Source organism: Periplaneta americana, chromosome 15 (assembly GCF_040183065.1).
Source record: "Periplaneta americana isolate PAMFEO1 chromosome 15, P.americana_PAMFEO1_priV1, whole genome shotgun sequence".
Classification (NCBI taxonomy): domain Eukaryota; kingdom Metazoa; phylum Arthropoda; class Insecta; order Blattodea; family Blattidae; genus Periplaneta; species Periplaneta americana.
The window spans coordinates 63,993,997-64,019,988 of NC_091131.1; the positions used below are offsets into that span (position 1 = coordinate 63,993,997).

The 25,992-nt window shown below is 34.4% G+C and overlaps 1 protein-coding gene across 1 annotated transcript in view; it reads left to right on the plus strand.

Moving 5' to 3' along the window:
* Positions 1-25,992, plus strand: part of synr (sayonara) — a 76,417-nt gene that overhangs the window by 23,978 nt on the left and 26,447 nt on the right. Inside the window, exon 2 of the mRNA XM_069848713.1 lies at positions 16,788-16,866. Coding sequence (XP_069704814.1) covers positions 16,831-16,866 — 36 coding nt within the window. The 5' untranslated portion in view covers positions 16,788-16,830. The remainder of the gene's footprint in view (positions 1-16,787; positions 16,867-25,992) is intronic.

Genomic DNA, 25,992 nt, shown 5'->3' on the forward strand with positions numbered 1-25,992 from the left:
GATTTATTAAAAAGAATTCACAGGTCTCATTCGTGTGTAATTTTCTGAGTACAACTGTGTATTGGATATTAAAAACTACAAAACTTAGGAATGTTTAATGCCATTATTACAATAAAAAATGAAATATTATTATAGTTAACGCCATGATGTATTTGTCACTAATTATACACATTAATGCTACATTGATATATGATGGTAGAGACTGGATTAATCTTGCTCAGGATAGGGAGCAATGGCGGGCTTATGTGAGGGCGGCAATGAACCTCCGGGTTCCTTAAAAGCCAGTAAGTAAGTAAGTAATTCTATATTGATATTATGAAAATGAAACCTTTTGGGATTATATAAGCAAACTTAGAGAATATCTTAAACTAGATCTTCATTTCTATAATTTACTGAGTAACGGCTAATTATACTATATACATGGTACTGAAAGCTGCAAAACTTACGTAAGCATTATTGTTATTAAAACTGAAATATTTGTTACAGTTATTAATCAATTGTAGTGAGTCTTTTTCATATATTTAATGGCGGTGTGGTGTAGATATTTATATGTGTGATTCTCTAATATTTCTAGGTAGGTAGTAGTGCAGTACTGCGAAAGAGTCTTTAGTAATTGAGTCATGCTTCCTATTTTAGCTGCATCCTTAAACTACATAAAAATTAATTTCATATTATTTTTATTTAATCGATCAGATTTGTTATCTCTACCAAACATATCATTTTGTTGTAGGGAGAACAGCAGATTATTTCACTTCTTGCTACCGTGATGAGTTGGTTTATTTCGCGCAATCAGCAACGAATGAAACACTGAAACTGCTAATGTTTACAATGAACAATTTTATTTAGGGCGCATATATGATTCTAAAACTCTGATATAGCATTTGCTTCATTTTCCGCATCTCTGCATTACATTCCTAACAACAGCCTATAACGAATATGGGATAATACATAAATAACTTACGTCTCTGATTTCCCGCCATTATCAATTCATTACGAGCTTAATTATACGTCATTGATTCAATATATGCTAACATACATTCGTTATTCACACAAGTTAATCCAGCAATATTTGATAGACCAATATTGTCTGAAAGAAGCGCAAAAATGATAATTCCTAAGGAAGACCAAAAGGTATTACTTACTTATAAAATAAGAGGCCTACAAAATTCTGTCGTCTCCCGATAACTTCAGTAAGATCTCTTAGCAGCAAAAATTATTCTCCTCTTTATATTTCAAGGTAGTTCACGAAACATGCAGCAGCTACACCAAAACGCTATGCCTATTGTTGGAAAGCATGGCAACCTGATATTTTCTTAATTCTCTCCTGAAATCCGCAGTGATTTGAAATAGCTACTGCTTTATTCTCACGTGAAAAACACACTGATCGTCCTGACATTGTTACTTGCGTTTTCGGATTGAAATTCAAGAACTTAAGATGGATAGGTTCAAGAAAAAAGTATTTGGCATGAAAGCACCCTTCAGAGGAACTATGTTTCATTATTATGGAAGAAAATAACATTCAATATGTCTGGTATTTTTCATTGAAAATAAATCTGAAAAAAACATTTATTCGAACTTCTAATGAACTTAGTTTGCAGCATTTGCTGCACAAGCCACTAGTTATTTTTAATTCCTTAAATGGCTCTATTTCTCTCTCTGTCTATTTTGGTGCAATCTGCTTCTTCTTCTACAGATCTTTTCCCGTCATTGACACGAATGGTCAAATTCACACTACTTCAGTTATTCGAGACATGTTCGGTATACTTTTCAGTTTATCTTTATACAAAATTCTGTCTGAAGATAAGATTATTTATTTCCATTAAGAGGGGAGGTACACCATTGACTTGCAAAAATACAGTGAAATTCATTTTTATAGCTCATCTACTATAAATTCTCTGTAGCAACACGGTTTTTTAATCGCTTCACATAGTGGAGTGCTGTACTTGGTGTTACAGTCCAGGAGATGTGTCTTTAGTTCAAATCTCTTTACTTCAATAATGGGGCCGTCAAACAGAAGGTGTTTTATACTGTGAAGATCTTCGCGGAAGGAGCAAGTAGAGCCGATGTCTGTTGGTATGCTGAATCTGTCGAAGTAAGTTCCAAATTTCCCACGTCCAGAAAGAAACTGCGTTTTAATGATAGGTAAATCTAATCTTTGCCAGTGAATGCTACGAGGTCTGTTTACAGGCTGGTATGTAGCTTAGAAATGACACTACTTCGCAATTTAACTGCAATACCTCCTCCATACAGGGTGTTTCAAAAATAGGGGGCATAATTTCAGTTATGTATTTCCCACATGTAGACAATCAAAATAGTTCATTACAACATGTGTCCGGAAATGCTTTATTTCCGAGTTATGGCCTTCACAACATTGAAATTCACCGGAACGTTTTTCTTTCCGCCGTCAAAGGAGACATTAAGAAGGCACTCTGACAGTTCATTCCGAGGCGAAGTTATATTCAGTGTCGTGTAGGCGTTAGACTGTGCGACATGTATTCAAATCAAGAGCTGGCAGAGATACACTTCATGTACGGTAAGGCGGACGGCAATGCTGCGCTGGCTCGTCGTTTGTACCAGGAGAGGTACCCACAGCGACAATGTCCAGATCGGAAGACATTTGTACGTCTCCATTACCGTCTATGCGAGTATGAAAAATTTAACTCGATGGATAGGTAGAGGTGGCTCAATTGCTTGGCCTCCACGCTCACCTGATCTGAACCCTCTCGATTTCTACTTGTGGGGCCATTTAAAATCATTGGTTTATTCGTCTCTGGTGCCTGATTTGGAATCCCTTCAGAATCGAATTGTGGCATTTTCTGAGGACATACGCAATACTCCTGGAGTTTGGGATCGTGTTCGCAGGTCAATGAGACATCGATGTGAGGTCTGTATTCAAGCAGGAGGTGGACATTTTGAACATCTTCTGTAATGACAACGACCTGCGGAAAGAAAAACGTTCCGGTGAATTTCAATGTTGTGAAGGCCATAACTCGGAAATGAAGCATTTCCGGACACATGTTGTAATGAACTATTTTGATTGTCTACATGTGGGAAATACATACCTGAAATTATGCCCCGTATTTTTTAAACATCCTGTATAATCTATGGCTTAAATATTTTACGCTAACATGCACAATTTCTTAATAGTTATTTACGATACAAGCGTTAAAAATAACATTTAAATTTGTAAATAAATATGTTTGCGAAACTGGGTCGTAGGCCGAGTGAAGCAAGCCTTACGAACAAAATAATTTTTTTAACATTTTAGACAGCCGTTCTTTCCTGCAAGTATAGACACAATTTTCAAGACTTCTCTACCACGCTCACTGTAGTAGTGAAATTTCAACACACTACTACCAAGAGGTGTTATTTTAGCTCAGTGGTAGAACACTGGACTGCTGATTGAGAGGTCTCTGTCCCCCCCTAATTGTTTTATAATTAAATTTGATTCTTACTTTTTTTTTCATATAGTTCAATAGAATAGCTGTTGAAGAAATTTACTAAATTAATGTACTTTTTTTTAAACCAAAAAATATTCATTATTAAACTAAGTTTGCAATAATTTTGTTGTTTCAACCGTTTTATTGGTCGGTTGTGGTTGATACCGTGTCACATCTAGTGAAATACAATCGGTACAAACGGTTGAAAGTCAGTGTCAGTTGTACAAATGTAACTTTTCGTTTTTCAATGAAATTTACAATGTTACACCACTAAATATACAAGTACAATAATAGGAAAAAATCACACTACAAACAAAATAAAACCACACGAAAGTATACAAATAGGTTACAGTCACACAGATTTTAAATAATTGATTAAGTATCGTAATTATATCCCAGTTAATTAACGAACGAAAACAAGAAACTTACAATTTTAATTTAGAGTAAGTAGGTTACAGTCACACAGATTTTAAATGATTAAGTATCGTAATTATATCCTAGTTAATTAACGAATGTAAACAAGAAACTTGCAATTTTTAATTTGGAGTAAAAACACAAATTAACACTTCTAGCAATAGGCCTACCTTAAAGCCATGGAATAAGACAAAATTTTCCAATTCAGTTTTGAATTGTGACAATGCCTGGCAAACCCTGACATCATTAGGTAATGAATTCCAGAGGCAACGTGTTTCTATAGTGTAGGAAGATGAGTATAAAGAAATTATGTGATGAGAGACAAAAAGAAGTGCTTGTTGTCTATTTCGAACAGTTGCACAGTGTGCAATTTTCCCAATCTAGCTGGACAAAATTAATTTCTCACTTTCCTTTGGTCAGATTTCGATGAAACTTTATATTCAAGTTTATATCAACCATAGAAAGATGTGTTTCAATTTAGTTTGAAATCGGGTGATTAAATCAACCCTTTCACATAAGGGTGGGAACGATATATTTGTTTTTAATGAACATATTACACTGAAAATAAGTTCTTGGTATGAAATACGTGTCCAATGTAGAATGTAATGTTTAATGGGAAAATGGTATTTATAAATTTCCTTAAATAAGAGTGAAAATATTATTTTCTTTTCCACAGGACACATTGTAGGCCTAATTAAAATTAATATGTGTATTAAATATTGAAATATTTGAAGTGTTGTAACAGGACAGAATATGTTTTGAACCACTTCATTTAAAGAACTAATTGATTTTAATTTATTTATGTATTTTGACCCAATGCCAGGAACATTAATATTTGAATTAAATATTTAACTGAACGTTAATTTACATATTATGACATTATCCTCAGTTTCATAATTTCTTGTAGTGAATTATCTAAGTTTTACTTCACTCGAAGTAATATGGCAAAATAAATAATACACTTTGTAACACAAATGTGCGAGATGATTTGAATTTACAACAATTTCTTTAAACAAAAGATTTGTTTTAAATCGGTCATATTATTTTATGCCGTAATGAAGATTGTATATACAACTGAGACAATAGATCTGCTGTTATTTGTCTAGAATAAAAATTATAACACTAATAAAAATATAGGCTAATTTACAGGCGTGCTTTATTCACTATCCGTTTCACTGGAAATATCGCCAGATGCTTCTGACGTTGCCGAGCTGCTTACTGGTGGACTGGACAGAAGCAGATTAATCACTTGTGGTGATAAGCTCCCATTTTTCTTCACGGGCAGTTTTCTTAATGAAGAAATGAGGGGATCAGATGACACCAGCAACATTGATAAGTGATCTTGATTTGTAGATATTCTTGACTTCTTTCTGGTATGTCCTTCCCTAAACTTTCTCAAATCTTTGTTCCTTGCTTCTTGTGCCTCTTCAGAAAGTTGTCCAATGGGTATTATGCAAGATTTTATTATTTCTGTGCTGTGAACTAAACTTTTGTGAACTGTTACCGGCATGAAATACCAGGTATATAATTCCATATAGAGTGTTTTTGTTTCTGCTGTGTATAATCTGAATGCTTCTAAATTTATATCGTAACCACTTGCTATTGTTTCCAAAATCACACAGAATCGTCGTATAAGTTCTTCATTAATTCCAGTAATATCACTACTTTGTTTTGAATTTCTGAAGAATCTTCTTGCAGTATCACCATCATTACTGGTGCCACTACCTGGTTGAGGTTTGTCAACTATGAGACCCATATCAGTTCTGAATTTTTCTGTTATTACTTTTTCCTTTCGTTACATACGGATTTGTTTGCTGCGCCTCTAATTTGCCACTGTTTTATCGGAAGGCTATAGGCAATGTGCAATAGGTAGTCAAAATAACGAATCTACACATGTAACGTTGAAAGTCCAAAAGGATACATGGCAGGATCTACATTTTTACTCGTACGTGCCCTTGAAGAATCCTCTTGGTCCATTTCTTTCGGGAGTTCTCCGCAGATATAACACCTTTGTGATGCTTTGTTTACCGCTAATGCGTTACATACTTTACGGCCCACTATTGTCATAACTAGTTTCTGTTTCACTTGTATTTGTTTATTACCAATGAACACATTAGTAGGTGACATCTTGTCAATCTGTGCCTGAATATTTGCAGTCACTTCTTTTATAAGTTTATCAGACTCTTTTCTGTACATAAACTTAATTGGCCTGCAGTATCTCGTAGATGACGTTCGAAGATTCTGCCACAGGATCTTCTGATCATTATCATTTGAAGGGGAACAAGTGACATCATAAACATATTTTCGTCTTCGTAATCATAGTCTACTGACTTCTTGAAAGCCTGTTTATATGTACTATGCCTGGAACTGCCATCGCAACCCCATTTACTAATTAAGGTCAGTGACTCAATATTAAGGGTTGAAATGGCGTCTATTTGTGAGGCAACAAGCCTTTGTATCGTATGATCCAGAAGGTCCTGTAATTTTACTTCAGCACTTGTTTCATCTATTGTAATAGCATCCAGAGATGGTTGAGATTTTTTTTTTTTTTTTTTTTTGCGTTCTGAAGGACGTAATATGGAGCATATATATTGCAATTTCTTTCTTTAGCCTGTGAGCGAATAAGTTTATATTGGTGGACGGTTAGGCGAGCATCCAGAAAAAATGCCAAAGCTTCCTCATTAGAATATGGCATAGATTGAGGTCCAATCGATCTCAGCCTTTTGATTTTAGTGGCTCGTTGAGGGGATGCTTCAGCTAGCTCTTTAACAATATCTGCAGCGTCCCTCTTCCCTGAGGCTCGCAAACTAGACTGTGCGGCATAAGATAATTCCTCAGGACTGCGACTTTTTAATAGTTCATCTACTTTCCTTTTTTTGTTTCTGTCACTGATTTCGCTAAATAATTTTCTTGGACGACCTCTGCCTCCAATTGACGTTTCTTCTGAAGTATTCTGTACCGGTACTAAACTATATATTTCTTATGGAAATTTAATGTCATATTCTAGCCACTGTGAATACACCTGAAGAAATCTCTCAGAATGTCTATTGCACTTTGTCCACCGTTTGTTGAGGTTGGATAAAAATGTGTCCAATGTATTTTTAATCTGAACTTCAATGTCATGTGAATAATTTTGTAGGCCTAAAACACTCACACAGTGATTAAAATTTCCTCATTTCGTGATTCTTTACTGCTTAGCCAAACATGGAACAGTTGCCGCCGCGTTACCGTGTGCGCCGCCACTGAAAACAATTAATTGCTGCTAAATGCGCAAGAACGCGCAAACTTTAAAACAAGGATTCAACACTCTAAATGTTGTTTTATTAAATGCTAAAAGAATTGTCGTAACCGGACGTGACCGGAGATACTAAAACTCCAATTATATTTGGAGAACTTGAAAAAATATATTTTTTCAATTGTAATATTTAAACCCTATTGTAAGAAGAATAATAATTTACAAACTAAAAATTGAAGTGTCATTAGTAAGAACATACCTGTCTGAACAGATTCCATGACTCAGAATACAAATAATAACTATCAGCTGGCACTTTTTCGCCCACACAGTGAGCTACTTTGCCTGCGACTGAACCGGAACGAGAAATGCAAGGAAGAACTCAGTGTTCCCACCCTTCTAAAAATAGCTTGCTCCTGATAAAACAGTAAAAGCTATCCGTCACAACATTCTCCAAACATTAAAGAACGTGAATTCATATTCATCTATGCCAAACCAAACGAGTCGAAATTTGATTTTTGTCCACCTAGATTGGGAAAATTGCACACTGTGAGTTGTAATAAATTGAAAGCGCGATGCCAAATAATTCGGAGTAAAACTATGCACCATTCTAAATAGAGGAGACAGTGTGGTTAAAACCATTCGCTCATATTTGATGCCGAAAACTTCGAACAATTTACGTTGTTAAAGTTAAGTATAATTTAATGAACAAGTAGTGATAAGGAATTGTATTATTCTTCATACCAAGCAACGTAAAGGAGTTCAGGGTAAATACAAATCGAATGACATGTTTGGTGACCCCTGATCGCCCGGCACAAGACGCCTTCTTCATCGTGAGCGGGGAAATATAAGTATAAGTCTTCGACTTCCTAAACAGGTAAAGAGAACTACGTAAACATGATTAATGGAACAAAATGAAGAAGTGCTGGTACATAAGACAGGAAAGGTAGAAATGAACTCTTGCAAGAGGTTAAAGAATGTAGAATGAGGTCATTTTTCATGGACTTATGAGAAAAGAAAAGACCACTTTCTTGTTAAAAATCGATAAAATCAGTGCCATATCAACAACACATTCTTTTTTTATTGTGCATATTACACAGAGTAACGGATGAAATTACAAAATTGTGTAAACTGGTATCAAATTACTAGGGCATTCGATAAGTAATGGCAACAATGCTGTAAATCAGTGCTCCTAGCGGTGACAATTGAAATCTTCTATTACGTGATAAAACAGCGATTTTTTTTCATAAATTTGCAATATTGAAAGTCTCGAAGTAGCCATATTTTGTAAATACAGTGGTTGTTTCTGATTTGCAGTAAACAATACAGCTCTAAAGGTATGAATAAAAGGTGCTTTATAAAAATCCAAGTTGCAAGAGAAAAATATGCAACTCAGTACTTCAGGACATTACAAGAAGTAGGGGGGAGAAGTCCTATCACACTGAACTATCGCAAGTTGGGTGGAAACGAGGCATTCGCTTACAATCAAGAGTTAACATCCGAAGAGCTTTAAAATATTCATCAGTGAGAGAGATATTCAGAAATGCTGCTGCAGATGGAGTCCTACGTCTTCCAAGAATTTGGCAACGTATCGTTGACATGGCAGGGGATTATATTTTAGTATGTAATGTCAAAAGTAACCTAAATAAATTTAGTTTGAAACAGTGACTATGTTCCTATTACTTTTCAATAGACCTAGTAATTAAGGAAAAATTCCGTTTTATTTCATCTTTCTCTTGCAAACACACAAGCATCCTTAATTTTAACTCTTAAGTAGTCGCGTAGATTGTTGTCAACACCCCAGTCACATATACGAAGCTGTTAACTACATATTGAGTAAGCCTGTACTTCTGAAACTTTCAGTACCTTTCTTAGAGTTGATAAGGCAACAATAACCTTAAATATGTTTGAAATCGGAATTCGCATACTCGAGATAACGGTTTAAGTGGTGTAAATAGTGACAGTGACTAATAAAAACAACGGATGTTAAGTAGTGACTGTATGCACAGAAAAATCAAGAAAGTAGTCTGGAAAGGAAGATAAAAAGTAAATTATAATCAGGAGTGAATAGATGTATGTGATTGGTTGTTAGCCTTTCTCTCAACCCTCAAGCTGGAGGACCACCCCTTATCGGCTGTCCACGACTGCTTATTCAATATATTCGCAGCTATCCTCCATATCTGGAGGCCGTCTCCTCTATCCTTGGACTCTCACTTTGAGAGAGGAACAGAGATTAAGGGTGTTTGAGAATAAGGTTTTAGGAAAATATTTGGGGCTAAGAAGGATGAAATTACAGGAGAATGGAGACAATTACACAATACAGAACTGCGCGCATTGTTTTCTTCACCTGACATAATTAGGAACATTAAATCCAGACGTTTGAGATGGACAGGGCATGTAGCACGTATGGACGAATCCAGAAATGCATATAGATTGTTAGTTAGGAGACCGGAGGAAAAAATACATTTTTGGAGGCCGAAACGTAGATGGGAGGATAATATTAAAATGGATTTGAGGGAGGTAGGATATGATGATAGAGATTGGATTAATCTTGCACAGGATAGGGACCGATGGCGGGCTTATGTGAGGGCGGCAATGAACCGGCGGGTTCCTTAAAAGCCATTTGTAAGTAAAAAAAAGTAAGTTAATAGATGTTCTAATATTACATTTGAAACAATATTCAAATATCATCATTACTATACATTAATTGTAACATTTTGACAGATATTGAAATATTTCATATAGCCTATTTGTATAAATAAAAAAGAAGGATATTTTAATTGTTCACAAAAATATCCCAAAGGAACCCACTATATTTGAGGTGTCAGCAACACCCTGCGCGACTCTTAATGTCACAAAGTTAGCGCGACTACTTAAGGGTTAACACAGATATGCCAAAATTATAATTTCAATAAAAGAAATAAAAATCTGAAAGTTCTATATCTGACGTATGTTTGTCTGATTTGTCTCTCTACACGTTTCCCGCGAATCGTAATCTTATGGGAGCGTGTATCATACGTCACCAGTATTTTTAACTACCATATCGCCTGTCTTCGGAGGAAATGAAATGACCATACAGAAAAACGCCATTGCATGATGGTTTACATGGATATTACAATGGAAAGTCAGAAAGTTTGTTTCCTAAAGTCATAAAATTTTTATACATAAAGTGTTGAAGGAAATAAACAGTAGTAACCTCCTATAATGTTAAAATTTATATACATAAATCGTAACAAGTTTTAATAATTTTCGTCACGCATTCAAATTGAGTGAAGGGGAAATATAAGCAGCCTTAGCACTGCAGTATATCCACACTAAATAATGGAATTGCAGGCGAGAAAATAAAATTCGTTTAAAAGTTGTCACCATTAGAAAGAAAATTTAAAATCACACACACAGGGAGTACCTCGTTGATTCAACCATCAGAAGCGAAGCTTTTGAGTGAAGTTGTCGCCGTTGTAATGCCATTCACACTTGTTCTGGTATCTTTTGGTATCTGGTATGATTCATAAAGTGGATCGTCTATAGCGCTTTCGTATTTGAAACAAAAAGCCATTAATTTTAATGACTATTATTATTATTATTATTATTATTATTATTATTATTATTATTATTATTATTATTATTATTATCATTATCTATTACACAGTATGGAAGCGATATAATTCCCCGCATTGAAAGGAAAGATAGATTACATGAAAATAAACAAACATCTATTATACCTTTTGAGATTAAGTGTATGGTTAATTAAATAATTGCATCGAAAGTTTAAACAAGCTGGCAACATTGCAATGTCACGTAGTCCGTGAACTCATCCAACGTGAGATGTAAACAAAAGGCTTCGTATTGCAAAATCAAGGGATTACTTCGGCCCGGGCTTTTCTCGACCAAATTTAAAATCTCCACTTCCCTGTCAACAATTTTGTCAGTCGTTATCTACCCCGTTTTCGAAATGTTGGAATTACGCTGCCCGTGTCACGGATCAGCTGGCAGACAGCTATGATTACCGTACTGAAAATCCCATGAAAACGGGGATTCAAAACGATCTTAGTCTCAAGGTCGATACACTTAAAAAGTGGGATCGGATAGACTGAATCATATTCAATTTTGCATGAAAACGCGTGTCGTATGCAAAACGATCTCAATACGCTAAGCGCGTGATCGATCGTCATTTGTTTGATGTGTCAGCTGTTATACAAACAAGCGAGCTCAATTACGTATGTTGAAAAGGCGTGTTGTAATACATATTTTGTGTTTTCCTGAAAGCCATTATTACCATTCTTCATTATTAGCCAGAATATTAAGTTTGCATGCGCTTAATTAAGAAAACTCATTACTGTTTATACATAGCTAGGGCCTACAAAGTGACCAACATGCTAACATGTCGATGACAACTTAACTACTTTCGAAACTTCAGCTTCCGTATTCGTTAACCTCTGTATTCATATCGTTTTCAAAACGTATTGAAAATTGCATGAAAGCAGGGATCGGAGACATCGTATTCAATACGGAAACTGTATTCAAATCCATCTGAATACTCCATGTGAACGTAGTAATTTTAACTAGCACTTCCATCAACACTAATTTTACTATTTACAATATTTTAACTAGCACTTCCACAAACACTGACATTACTATTTACAATATCTTAATTGGCATGTATGTACAAGTAACTGTCTTTCCAGAAACTGAACATAAGTGTTGTATCTGAGAGGTACGGTACGAGTTTTTAAATTGTTTTTACCATAAAAAAATATGAACTAGTTAAACAATCCATTTGTATTGGCTAATAAAATTTAATATCCGATAGACGCCGTACGTTACGCCGGGTGCAACTATGTATCTGCAGTGCTTGGGAAAAGTGACATAAGTCAGTTTCCACAAACTTTTTTGATAATTTATTGACAATTTACGGAACATCTGCTCGCTTGGAAAAAATACATAAGTATTTCTCTCATTACAATAATTCATACAGAAAAAAATCAAATCGACATAAACCAGTGTAAGTTGTCAATAAATTATCAAAAAAGGTTTGTGGAAACTGATTTGTCACTTTTCCCAAGCACTACAGATATTTAGGCTATCAGTAGTAGTAGTAGTAGTAGTAGTAGTAGTAGTAGTAGTAGTAGTAGTAGTAGTAGCAGCAGCAGCAGTACTAGTAGTAGTAGTACTAGTAGTAGCAGTAGCAGTAATAGTAGCAGTATATTTCGTGTGCATAATTTCGTGATAAATTGACTGACTATATATTATAGAGTTCATATACTGACTATGAACAAAATTCTAACAACGACTTACCAGAAAACCCTGTACAAATACAGACAGAAAGACGCCAGACCCAAATGACTTTTGTGGTAATATCAGTGAAAATCTTTAACTCGATTTTGCAGCATCAAATACTTTCCCCTTACACTTCCTACAATAAATAAAAAATAAGAGAGAGAGAAAACACAGGAATAGCCTGCAAGCCTAATAATCCGCGCATGAATAATCGGAAATGTAGGTCTACTGTAACATTATGGCAATAAAGTGAACGTAACAGGAGACTGAAATGCTGAAAATTATAGCTGCACTTCTGTCCATGTTACTCAATGGTACACAGGCAATTTATCCTAGCAGAGTCTCATACCTTAATATAAAAAAGCTGGGACAAGCGACATTTAAAAATTGGCTCTCAAGTTTATTAATTTACATAACGCGCATCTATTTGATTATAATACTACATTCCACTAAATGAAGTAACCGCAGTAGTTGATGCAGAGTCATTAAAGAAACAAATGAACCTCACAGCCGCGAGAGTGTTAATGACGTGTGTAATCGGTCTGGTAATGTCGTGCGTGTTGCCTAATGACCTCCTCTTTTGTTTCTTTTGCCCCATCGACTGTTTTGGGGATTCACCGCAGCGTGACCGCGGCGCTCTGGTCGCATTCCAACTCGGAGTGTTCGCTTTGAGCCTGAGTTCCGTACGGACATTGACTGTATCTAATGCAAGACAAATTTTAACCAATCTTCAGTTGAATCATTTATAGTAAAAACACCACAACCGATATTTTTTACAAAAAGCGTTTTTTTTTTTGTGGATTTTGATTACCAGCATGAATGCGCATCTTTTGATATAAAAAACTTATATCTAGCATGACTGTAACATGTAAAAAGTTGGACAGTAAATATGCATTTATTGTAAAAAAACTCCACAACTAACATCACATATGGTGTTTTTCAAATAAACTACTGTCCGTTACTCAGGAGAAGACGAGGGGCAAGAATGTGACCTTCTTGACTATCGCTGTTGATTATTATAAACATCGCTCAGATAAGCATCCCAGTAGCCAGGTTATTACTCGTGCAGGAAACATGAGTAACAATGCGTATGGAAATTAAAGCTAAGTTGAACAGAAGGACACCTCATGTTTCCGCTTACTACATTACAAATAATGACGTGTTGTCGTACGTTATCTGTTCACATCCCTTTCCCCTCAGTCCGCTCTCGTCTTCTCCTGAGTCACCGGCAGTAGTCTGCCACACTAGCTGACAGCATCATTGTCGCACCTAACAGCTGATTTCAGTCACAGCCGGATCAGTATTTTGTTCAGCCTATTGCTGATTAACTGTTGCCCTTACTATTATTATCTGTTTTGAATATTTTGTTACAATATGATTAGTTCAAATGATGAAAATGTTGCTAATGAGGATTATTGAAAACTCATCTAAGTTCAAGGTAAAACGAGTCACAGCTAATGATGTGGTTAACTTCAAAACTTGGTGGCGAAAATGTTATAAGCTATCTAGTATGTCTGATTCGTCTTATGGCCGTGGTGTACCAAAGGATAAAAGGTACATTTTAAAATTTCGAAGGTCATCAGTTTTTTCACTGCAGTGAACAAAAAGATAAAGTTCTTTGTAAAGAGTTCATTGACAGCATTATACCAGCAGAAGTATTCACCATTCGAATTCCTGAGAAAAGTGTTTGTGCTGAAAATGTACCGTTTGAAATGCCAACAGACCTAGCTTATTACAGCCCGACGCTACCAATCAATGTTAAAAAAATGGAGGACCTTAAGAAGATTTTGCAGTACATACCGGATGAAGTGAAAGGATTCTACACAGAACTGTACACATAGCCTACCACCAACAAAGATATTAATGACAGTGGAAGCGAAGACAAGAAAAATAATAAGTCCTGATAAGAAAAATGTTTATTGCAACAGAGAAAACTTTAATTTTTTATGATTTTATACTTTAGTTTTTACATAGATTATAAAGTTTGTTCATACTTACTTTCATTCACTCTGATACTTTGAAAAAGGCAATGCTTTGCTTAGTTTCAGTTTGTTTGTTGGAAAAACCCCCATAACATCCCAATTAATTTAATTTTTGTGAGGACTTTATATATATCATAAAACACAATTAATGGTGAATAAACCTCATATTTAGCAGCTAATATCACTTGTTAAATACATTTTGACAATAAAAATAAAAGTAATGAAAATAAACAGTTTTATTGATTTCCCAAAAGCTTTGTTTTTCTCATTTGTGGGGTTTTAGAAATAAACGATTCAATTGGAAAGTAGAGATTGCCCCAACTCTTGAATATATCTCTTCGAAATTCTTTGAGATTATATTTTAAAAGTTGTTTTGAAATAGTATTTCTTACTCTCTTAAAAATTGTTTTAAAATAATATTTTCTCAGCCACTGGAGCAGCTCATTCGGCTGAGACGCTTGCCTGCCGATCCGGAGTTGCGCTCGGGCGTGAGTTCGATTCCCGCTTGGGCTGATACCTGGTTGGATTTTTTTCCGAGTTTTTCCCCGACCATAAGGCGGATTTCAGATAATCTATGGCGAATTCTAGGTCTCACCTCACCAAACACCATCTCACTATCACTAATCCTATCGACGCAAAATAACTCAGTAGTTCACTTCGTCACAATGTCCATGATATGAAAGGTTTACACCAAAATTAAATAACTGGTTATGAATGCACAAACATCGCGTCATTGGTATATTTTTATGGAGCCTACAGTGATGGATACACGTAGGAATACAATGACATGTTGCTGAACCTTGTTATTCCACAAATTCTCTCAGGCTTCACATATTTTACATTTCAGTAAGATGACGCAGCACATACTTCCATCGAGATGTTACTAGGTTTCTGAGTGCAAATTTTCCAAAAAATAGATTGGAAGCAGGAGCCCAACTACTTGGTCACCTAGAACTCAAGATATGAAACCATTGAATTTTTTCACTGATCTTTATTAAAGATGTTGTGTACAAGAGGAGAGTTCGAGATTTGGACGATTTGAAATGGCGTATCGTTGAAACAGTTGAGCCTCAAATGCTAGTAAACGCTTGAGCATTATTTTGACATCTTTCAAACTATAGTGCCCGCATTGAAGTGTACCAACGTACCTATAATTTTTTTAATTGCTCTATACATTATAAAAAAAGAAAATAAATTTAATAAATAATATAGGTATTGAGATATGGGAAATGCGTGTTATTATTCGGTTGAGAAGCTCTTATCATCCAGTCTGATGTCAAAAAATCTGAAAGTTAGAATTTACAAAACAGTTATATTACCGGTTCTTCTGTATGGTTGTGAAACTTGGACTCTCACTCTCAGAGAGGAACATAGGTTAAGGGTGTTTGAGAATAAGGTGCTTTGGAAAATATCTGGGGCTAAGCGGGATGAAGTTACAGGAGAATGGAGAAAGTTACACAACGCAGAACTGCACGCATTGTATTCTTCACCTGACATAATTAGGAACATTAAATCCAGACGTTTGAGATGGGCAGGGCATGTAGCACGTATGGGCGAACCCAGAAATGCATATAGAGTGTTAGTTGGGAGACCGGAGGGAAAAAGACCTTTAGGGATGCCGAGACGTAGATGGGAGGAAAATATTAAAATGGATTTGAGGGAGGTGGGATATGATGATAGAGACTGGATTAATCTTGCACAGGATAGGGACCGATGGCGGGCTTATGTGAGGGCGGCAATGAACCTTCGGGTTCCTTAAAAGCCATTTGTAAGTAAGTAAGTAAGTATTGAGATACATGCGAGTATTTCTGGATAGTTTTAGCCCGAACTTTCGGTACATGCACGACTTTTTTATTAACGTAATTAATAAATTAGTAATTCGGTACAAATATTTTACGCACGAGAATAAGATTATCCAAGGTTATTCAAAATCAGTCTACAGAGATTGAACTAACACGCAGCGGTAGAAAAAGAAATATCGCATAATTACTTAAATTGTACATACTCACGCACACACAAACACACACACGCCAGCACACACAGTCGCACAAACGCAAGCACACGCACACTGCTTGATGTTATTTGTGATCATTTCATATAAAAATATCTTGCTGTCATCGAATTTTCGCGTCCGAATTTTGTGAAAAAAAAAAGTGGGAAAAATAAGGCGAAAAAATACGGTATAACACTGCTTTGCACTATGAACCGTCATAGAAACCGCGTGACTGAACCTCTCTTTAGAGGCTTATAGACGCTTTTCCAAATTTTTTTTACATTTCATTCTACGAGCGAAAAGAAGTCCAACACAGTACTAAACAAATGGCAGTATTTCACACATCATTAAGTGTATATGCAACGAGATGTTACTGGTTATACATACAGCTATTATCATTATGAATATCATTATTATTGTTTACAGTACCTGTTGTTCTTATCTTCCAGTCGGTCCGCGATGTGATTGGCTGCATGGAGTTCGTCACATGACATGGGCTGCGGATCCAGCGGCAGCTATAAGCAAAATGTAAGGAACCGAATGAATACTTGCATAAGATACAATGAGTATGTTCAGAAGTAGGCTTGCAGCTATAATATTCCACTGTGTTGTGAAATTAGACATACCCAAGGTTTCAGAACTGTATAAAATTCCATCTTCAGGCAATATAACAAGACCTGAAGGATCAGCCACTTTTTGGGCCCGTTACTTCCTGCCGCTTCAGACCACCGATAGATAGTATAGAAACTTCTACAACTCAACGTATATTTTCTAGAAACTATGGAAATTTATAAGCGAATTTTAAACCAATGGTGACAAAAATCAGAACTACATGAGGCTACACAGCCTAATAGATGTTACAGGTATCCATTACGTAAACAATATTATTATTATTATTATTATTATTATTATTATTATTATTATTATTATTATTATTATTATTATTATTATTATTTTCATATTACTCCCTGGTTTACTCAGTTTAAATGAAATGTGTAACCACAATATGTATACCACATATGCTTTTGGTTTAAGATATATAATATGATTTATGATATATTTTCGTCTAGTACTTTTGTTACATGTATACGGCACCACCATTACCATTTATTACAATGACACTTACTTGTAGTAGGCCTACGCGACTAATAATTATTTCATCATCACTACCTGTACAGAGTGAACCGTAAGAAATGTCATTAATTTCAGGGGGTTATTCTTCGAGATATTTCAAACAAAAAATGTAATACTATTTTGCTCCTTTTCCTTTCCTCTTCGAGATAAAAATTGTTTCCTATGAAACATTTCATTGCGTGCTTTGGGAAAGTCATTGATTTAATTCCCAATATGCTCAGTCAATTTAAGATATCAGTGTATTATGATAATAAATGATTGAAAGAATTTTAGTTTTGTCCTTCAAATAAGCAGAAATTTGATCCGAACAAATGTAACTTTTCGTTCTGAAAAGGAATTTTACAATGTGACATTTGTTCGTATCAAATTTATGCTTATTTAAAGGACAAAATTAAAATTCTTTCAGTCATTTATTATAATAATACACTGCTCTCTTAAATGCACTCAGCATGTTGGAAATTAAATCAATAGCTTTCCCAAAACATGATATAAAATGTTTCATATAAAAAAATTGTTATCTCGAAAAGGAATAAAAAACGAGCAAAATGTATTAACCGTCTTTGTTTGAAATACCTCAAAGAATAACCTCCTGAAATTAATAACATTACTTACGGCTCACTCTATAGCCTATAATATCCTCTTTTGCTTGATACCTCCTACTATTCTACAGTATACTTGTCCTACCTTTTTTGCTCATTAGGAATTAATCGTAATATTAGTCCTATAATACTGATTACTTCTTTCCGTCCTTATTTAATTATTATTTCTATTCCATTTTTCTATCGATACAACACTCTTTATTTTTCTAATATCAATAATATATTACCGGTACACCGGTACTTTAAATTACTGTAAAATTTCTCTATTATTTCTCAGTCTTTTCCCAGTTTCCCTTTATCATCTTATTTTTGCCTAATATTATACTTATCATTATTTATTATTTCTTATGTACCTTCAGTTTCATTGTCCCTATTAACATTACGGGTTACATTCTCCATTATATTCTACTTTAGCTATCTCAACTGTTTACCCAGTACAATTTTTTAACTAATATTTACAACTTTGCACTTCTAAATTGTACAATTTTCCCATTCTCTTCTCGATCTTCCTCCCAGTGCCACTTAATCATTCTTTTTATACCTATTTTTATACTTATCACGAATCGTTGTTTCCACAGGTTCATTTTAAGTTGCAATATTGTCATTAGAGACTGTAGATTTTAGTATACTAAAATTATAAAATTCGCGTTTTAAAAATAAAAATGCTATACCGTCCGTACGAACATCTAATTATTATTATTATTATTATTATTATTATTATTATTATTGTTGTTGTTGTTGTTGTTGTTGTTGTTGTTGTTGTTGTTGTTGTTGTTGTTGTTGTTGTTGTTGTTGTTGTTGTTGTTGTTATTATTATTATTATTATTATTATTATTATTATTATTTAGCTAGTAACCAAAATGAGTACACATTCAAAAATATAGTACAACAAAAATATTTCTAGCCATTACCGTAAGAGTCGGGCTCGTGTACGGTGTGGTCTTAGCCAATAATACAACATAAAATTTAAAAAGACAGTTTACTAAATACAGTAATTAACTTAATTCACACCGACAACTAACACATAAGAGATAAAAGGAAGAGAAAAAAGAAGATAAAAACACATTTAATACATATTGACAGAAACCAATTACATTCAATAAAAACATTAATATAGTCAACAGAAATAAAAAGGTAAAAAATACACACATTTGTTAATATTATATATCATGAATAATGTTATAAATTCTTTTTTAAAAGGTTCAATTATAAAATATTTCATATTTGGAAAATTATTTGTAATTTTATTATAAAGTCTTTAACAGAAACTAGCACCATGTTTAAGTCCTGCACTTGTAAGACATTTGGGCTCAATCAATGGGAGAGTATACTGCTGTCTTCGAGTATGATGTTTATGTCGATTAGATTATGTTTTGCTTGATTTCTGTGTGGTAAGTTAGTAAACTATATTTATAAATTTCTTCAATAGTCAAAATTTAAAATCTGTATAAATTAAATTTGATAGGTAATCCGTATTTTTGGTTAGACAAATTTTTATTAATCTTCTGTGTAATAAAATTAATGGATTAAGTACAGATGAGGCTACTCCACCCCAATTTATTATACCATATTGCAGGGATGAGACGACATTAGCTCCCAATCATGGTAGAAGAGCTCGACCTTGATCACGAGCGTATAGCGCATCCACTACGTAGCGTCGTAACGTAGACAACAGGGATGTACAGTACATGCACATGCAGCGAATATAGGCAGCAATTATTACAATAACTTGCGTTACTAAATTTCTGGCTATGTAATAGGGCTAATTACTAAGTTATTTAATATACATGTACATATATAAACAAATCGCAAAAGGAAGGGTTTTTAGGAACAAAAAGAGAAATAGGAAAAGGTAATTGTATGTAAACCATTTTATTGTTAAAAGCAATTATTTATTATGTAAATACTTCACTTCATTGGTTAGGAGAAACTAATAGGGTCTACCTGCTCGACGTGTGTGATCTCTAAGAACTTTTGAGTATTTGTTGAAAAAATAATAATGGCAATATCGATTGAAATAGAGTATATTGATTGTGTGGTTGTGAAAATGTAGTCCTTACTTTCCAGTCGTGATTATGTAATGAGTTTTCTTGGAGTGATTTGTAAGATGCACGTAACACGAAAAGACAAATTGATTAAATTAAGATATTGAGAGCCATCGTAATTTTTGGGGTCAATCATTTAAGGGGATAGGTATGACTTTTAAAACTTCCACAATTTCGGCCAAAATTTGTGAAATTTAAACTATATAAACAGATCTATAATAATATCATATGTACAAAAGTTGGTGCAATTAGGTCTAATAGTTTTGAAATTATATTTTTAAGTATATTTTATATTGACGTTACTAAAAAAGCTTCTTGCATCAAAGTTTTCAAAATGTTTAATTCATATTTGCTCAAAATCCTGGAAATAGTTATTGGAATAAAAGTGAATTAGCTTTTTGAGCTTAGTAATAGTATAAATTAAAGTGCAATCAAAGATAAAATATTATTTCTAAATTAAAGAAACATGTAGTCTGATAAAAGTAAATATCCAGAAACAAGAAACAAAATATCAACAATACATTTAAAATAAATAAATAAAAGGAATCTAGATACAATCTACTAACCCAAATGTAAATTAATTTACCTTCGATGTCAATTCCGAAATTAATTTATTTCTCTCTTCTCCTGAATAATTCCTATATATATATATATATATATATTTTTTTTTTTTTTTCATTTTGGGTCTCATAATGCCGTTTTATGTTGCTTTTTTTTTGCAAATGATATTTTTTTTACACAACAAACACTGGACGTCATCACCATGTTCGAAGCATAAATATTGTATCTTCCACTCTTCCTTGAAAGCTTTAAGCGCTTCCGTTCCGTCATGATGCGCTGTGTTCTAAGATCTGTACATCCTTTAGCAATGTTTACAGGTAAAAGAGCTCCGCGCGCGCGCAGCGGGCATAAAAGAGCTCTCGCTCGCAATTATTAATCACCATCGCAAGACTGCCATATTGTATTAATGATTGTACTAAAGCTAAAAATGCTATTCTCAATGCTTTCTTAGTGATAAGATTTGGATGTATTATGAATTTATAAATTGTCTTTTTTGATGCATAGGTAGATCTCATTTTGGTGGAGTCGGAAAGACGAATTTTTTTTTTTAAGTTCTTGTAATATAAAAAACCGGTAAAGTTGGAGAAAGAAGGAAACCAAGAACAAGGAGAGTATTCCAGATGCAATTCAAAATGGCGTGAAATGTTCTAGACAAGAAATTTCATTAAAGTCGGTCGGATATGTTTCGCTAACTGGAACGTGTTCAGGGCCGACATGGGGCGCGTGCACCAAGTTTGGTGGCCATAAAGAAGCGGCGACGCAGATATTAGCCCCAGGGGCCCAGTACCACTAACTGCTCGCGTCTTAACGCTCTGCTAAATCAATAAGGCGCCGCGATAACTTGATAAAGCGAATTAACATGAGAGAGTCGCATCCGTTGCTAGGATACCAGACGCAAGTAAATCGCTGTTAACTTGGTTTTATATGCATATTATTAATTACAATAAAATTAAACTTAGATTCACTCTTGTTATATAGCGTTAGAACAGCCTACATTAAAGCTATAGGCCTGTGTTTGCTAGGTTAGGTATAATTCGTATAATAAAATCCCATTTTGATTAATATGCATTACTCGTGTTACTTGAAAGGCTGAGTAGAAGAAGACAGCAGTCCAGAATATTAGTACATTTTTTCACCAAATTTTTATTATTTTTTTTTCAATTTTTAATTCATTTCTTTGTTAAAAAATACAAATGGTGGTGCAATATACTGCATAAAGGGAGTCTCTTAGTGAAAAATAATATCGCGTCTACCGAGAAGCCTAAAGGGTTTAAATTTGTATACAAAGTGTAGGGCCAAAGTGAAATAATTCAGTAGATTTTTATAGTGAACAGCTCATGTCGTAGGTGCATGTTTATTTACTTACAAATGGCTTTTAAGGAACCCGCAGGTTCATTGCTGCCCTCACATAAGCCCGCCATCGGTCCCTATCCTGTGCAAGGTTAATTCACTCTCTATCATATCTCACCTCCCTCAAATCCATTTTAATATTATCCTCCCGTCTGCGTCTCGGCCTTCTCAAAGGTCTTTTGCCCTGGGGTCACCCAACTAACATTCTATTATATGCATTTCTGGATTCACCCATACGTGCTACATGCCCTGCCCATCTCAAACGTCTGGATTTAATGTTCCTAGTTATGTCAGGTGAAGAATACAATGCGTGCAGTTCTGCGTTGTGTAACTTTCTCCATTCTCCTGTAACTTCATCCCTCTTAGCCCCAAATATTTTCCTAAGAACCTTATTCTCAAACACTCTTAATCTCTGTTCCTCTCTTAAAGTGAGAGTCCAAGTCTCACAACCATACAGAACAACCGGTAATATAACTGTTTTATAAATTCTAACTTTCAAATTTTTTGACAGCAGACTGGATGACAAAAGCTTCTCAGCCGAATAATAACACGCTTTCCCATATTTATTCTGCGTTTAATTTCCTTCCGAGTGTAATTTATATATGTTACTGTTTCTCCAAATATTTGGATTTTTCCACCTCTTCGAAGGATAAATCTCCAATTTTTATATTTCCATTTCGTACAATATTCTGGTCACGAGACATAATCATATAATTTGTCTTTTCGGGATTTACTTCCAAACCTATTTCTTTACTTGCTTCAAGTAAAATTTCCGTGTTTTTCCTAATCGTTTGTGGATTTTCTCCTAACATATTTACGTCGTAGATACATAAAACAGCTTAATACCATATTGGTGAAAGTTCATAGTTTTCTCAGAAAAAAACACAGAGTGTAATAACTACAGAGTGTAATAACTCAGTAGAATTTTTATAGTGAACAGCTCTGTCGTAGGTACATAAAAAGTTTAATACCATATTGGTGTAAGTTCATAGTTTTGTTAGAAAAAAAAATTGAACACTCTCTTATTCGGTAACTATTGGGAGTGAGATCCTGATTTTCGTCCACATCGATAGATAATCTAATAGATAATTATTTATCCCTCTTACATATTTCAATAGCGTGCACGGTTTTCGTGTAAATTTAATTAAACAAAAATCACTAAAAGTCACTGAATGATGCAACACTGTAGCCAGAGGGGGTGTTGAGGGGTAGTTCACCTTGGCAGACAGACCTGAGTTGATCTCTTGCATCAGTATTATGAGGAGAACGAGGAATGTATTAGCGGCGATGTTGCCAGACTGCTGAAACTCTTTCAACTTAATTTCCAATTAGCCGCACATTTAATCAAAGAACGTATGAAAGGGTTTCTTTCCATTTAAGTGTGCGCTCTCGTTTCTTTCAATCTGCAGGATTATTTCACTTCCACCCTATTTAGACATACCTCCTCCGGCTCCAAACAAGAGATTATAATCGTGCCACTTCTTAACTGGTATTTTATAGAGATAACTGAGGTAAGTGGGATATGACTTATTCATAAGTTAGATCTGTTTTCTATAGTAACTTCCAGAGCTTGATCAGTGTCATATTCAAAACGGATGGTTGGAGAGAATTTTAATCTATTACGTTAAGTATGTTATTATAAATTGAAGAGTTCAGAGCCATAGTGTTCCAAGCGCCATATATTAAAAACAGAGAAAACAAAGGTTAGAATTAAGTGAATACCATAATTCAATGAAAACTATAGCAAGTAATATGAAGTATGCACATTAAAACTAAATGATATATCAATCTATTAAACTATGTTATTCAGAGCCATATTGGGCCAAGCGCCATATATTAAAAACTGAGAAAACAAGGTAAAAATTAAGTGAATACCATAATTCAATTAAACATATAGAAAGTAATATGAAGTATGCACACATTGAAACTAAATGATATGTCAATCTATTAAACTATGTTATTTAGAGCCATAGGGGACCAAGCGCCATATATTAAAAACGGAGAAAACAAAGGTTAAAATTAAGTGAATACCACAATTTAATGGAAACATATAGCAAGTAAGATAAATTATGCACATTAAAACTAAATGATATCTCAATCTTCATTAAACTATGGTATTCACTTTACTTTAACTCTTGCTTTCTCCGTTTTTAATAAATGGCGCTTGGCCCACTATGAATCTGAACGCTTCAATCACAGGGTAAATGAATGTGATGTAGCAATAATTATGTTGAATTAGAATTTTAAGAGAAGTAAGACTGGGATCCCATGTCGTAGGATTAGGGCATGTACGATCACTGCTCTTGATAAAAGGGTTCCAGATAAAACTTTCCGACTATTTCCCGCTAAAATAAAATTGTTATATAGCATAATGAATCCAAATAAGAACCCAGCTACACATTGACATGTTTCATCCTGCATGTATAACAGCCATTTTACTGTTTAAAATGTGAATAATTGGCGGTAATATAAAAACCGGAAGTGAGGCTCCCGACGCTATTGAAGTGTAAAGCATAAACTGAGTTTCTAAATAATGACAGAAGTGAATAGAACACATTGTAAAGCATTTGGCTACTATGAGACAATCATCCTCAGACGAGAAGAACAATGATTATTAAATTTCTGACTTTCTGTATCGGGAGAGGACTGGTGAGTGAGTGAGTGAGTGAGTGAGTGAGTGAGTGAGTGAGTGAGTGAGTGAGTGAGTGAGTGAGTGAGTGAGTGAGTGAGTGAGTGAGTGAGTGAGTGAGTGAGTGAGTGAGTGAGTGAGTGAGTGAGTGAGTGAGTGAGTGAGTGAGTGAGTTAATTAAAAGAGGAAATAAGAGGAGAAATTTTTAAAAAGTAGGTGCGCGAACATGATCCTTACATGAGAAATTGGGACTGAGAGGAAATGTTTATGTTGAATTCAAATCTATTCGTCACTTGTCTCACTTCGATTTTTGCCTTGCAATTCAAAGAACATTAAAGAATTTTTTGAACAGGGAGCCGAAAATGGACGTAATCTAATAACTACCATATGAGGAAAAGATATTGAAAGCACAATAAAACAGCAGCAAGGCAGAATCGTCGTAAACGTTACAAAGAGACGAGCACACTTTGTAACTGCAAGAATGATGGATGTCACTTTCTTGTCAAAAATGAACCAAGACTGTCAATGCATAGCTTAAGACATATAGAATGTACATAGAGAGTTATATGGCATTAACACTGATAGTCACTGTCCAGTAATGATCGGAAAATCACAGTTAAGCTTTGAGCGCTAAGCATTTCAAACTTTCAATTGCTTCTCCTGCAAAATGTACTCCAAATGACATCCATCATTCTTGCAGTGGACGCTTCATATATAAGGCCAACTGATAAGAAAACACCTATCTGTATGAAAATTGTAAGACTAAAAATCTTCACTTTGCCACTATGGTGAAATAATTCTGAAAAGTTACGAAAATCCACTTTATTTTTTTCTTTTATTTTATCAACAGTAATCTCACTAGAGATTATGACTTATTTAGAGAAAATCAAAACTCGAGTGAGATTTAATTGACTATTACACGATTAGAAGAAAGTAGCTATATAAATTTTAGAAGAAATAAAGTACTCTAATACAATAAATATATATTAATTGACTTACTAAAATTCTATTTCACTAATGTTACCTTCACCAAAACGTTTTAACGGAGCCGCCATTTTCAGTGGATTATCTATGCGGTAAACAAATGACGATCGCAAAACATGTTTTATAGTACCGTAAATAATTTGCAGTTTGAAATGTTGGTAAATAAAGAAGAAAATGCTAGGGAAGTGATAAAAACCAACAAGTGCTAGGGAAGTGATAAAAATAAACAAATGCTAGGGAAGTGATAAAATTGTGCTATAATCAGCCATAATTGGTTGAAAGATATCCTTTAGTACCGTTTTATTGACGTAGTAAAAGCGTAATAGTCAGTTAAAAAACTCATTCTGCACTT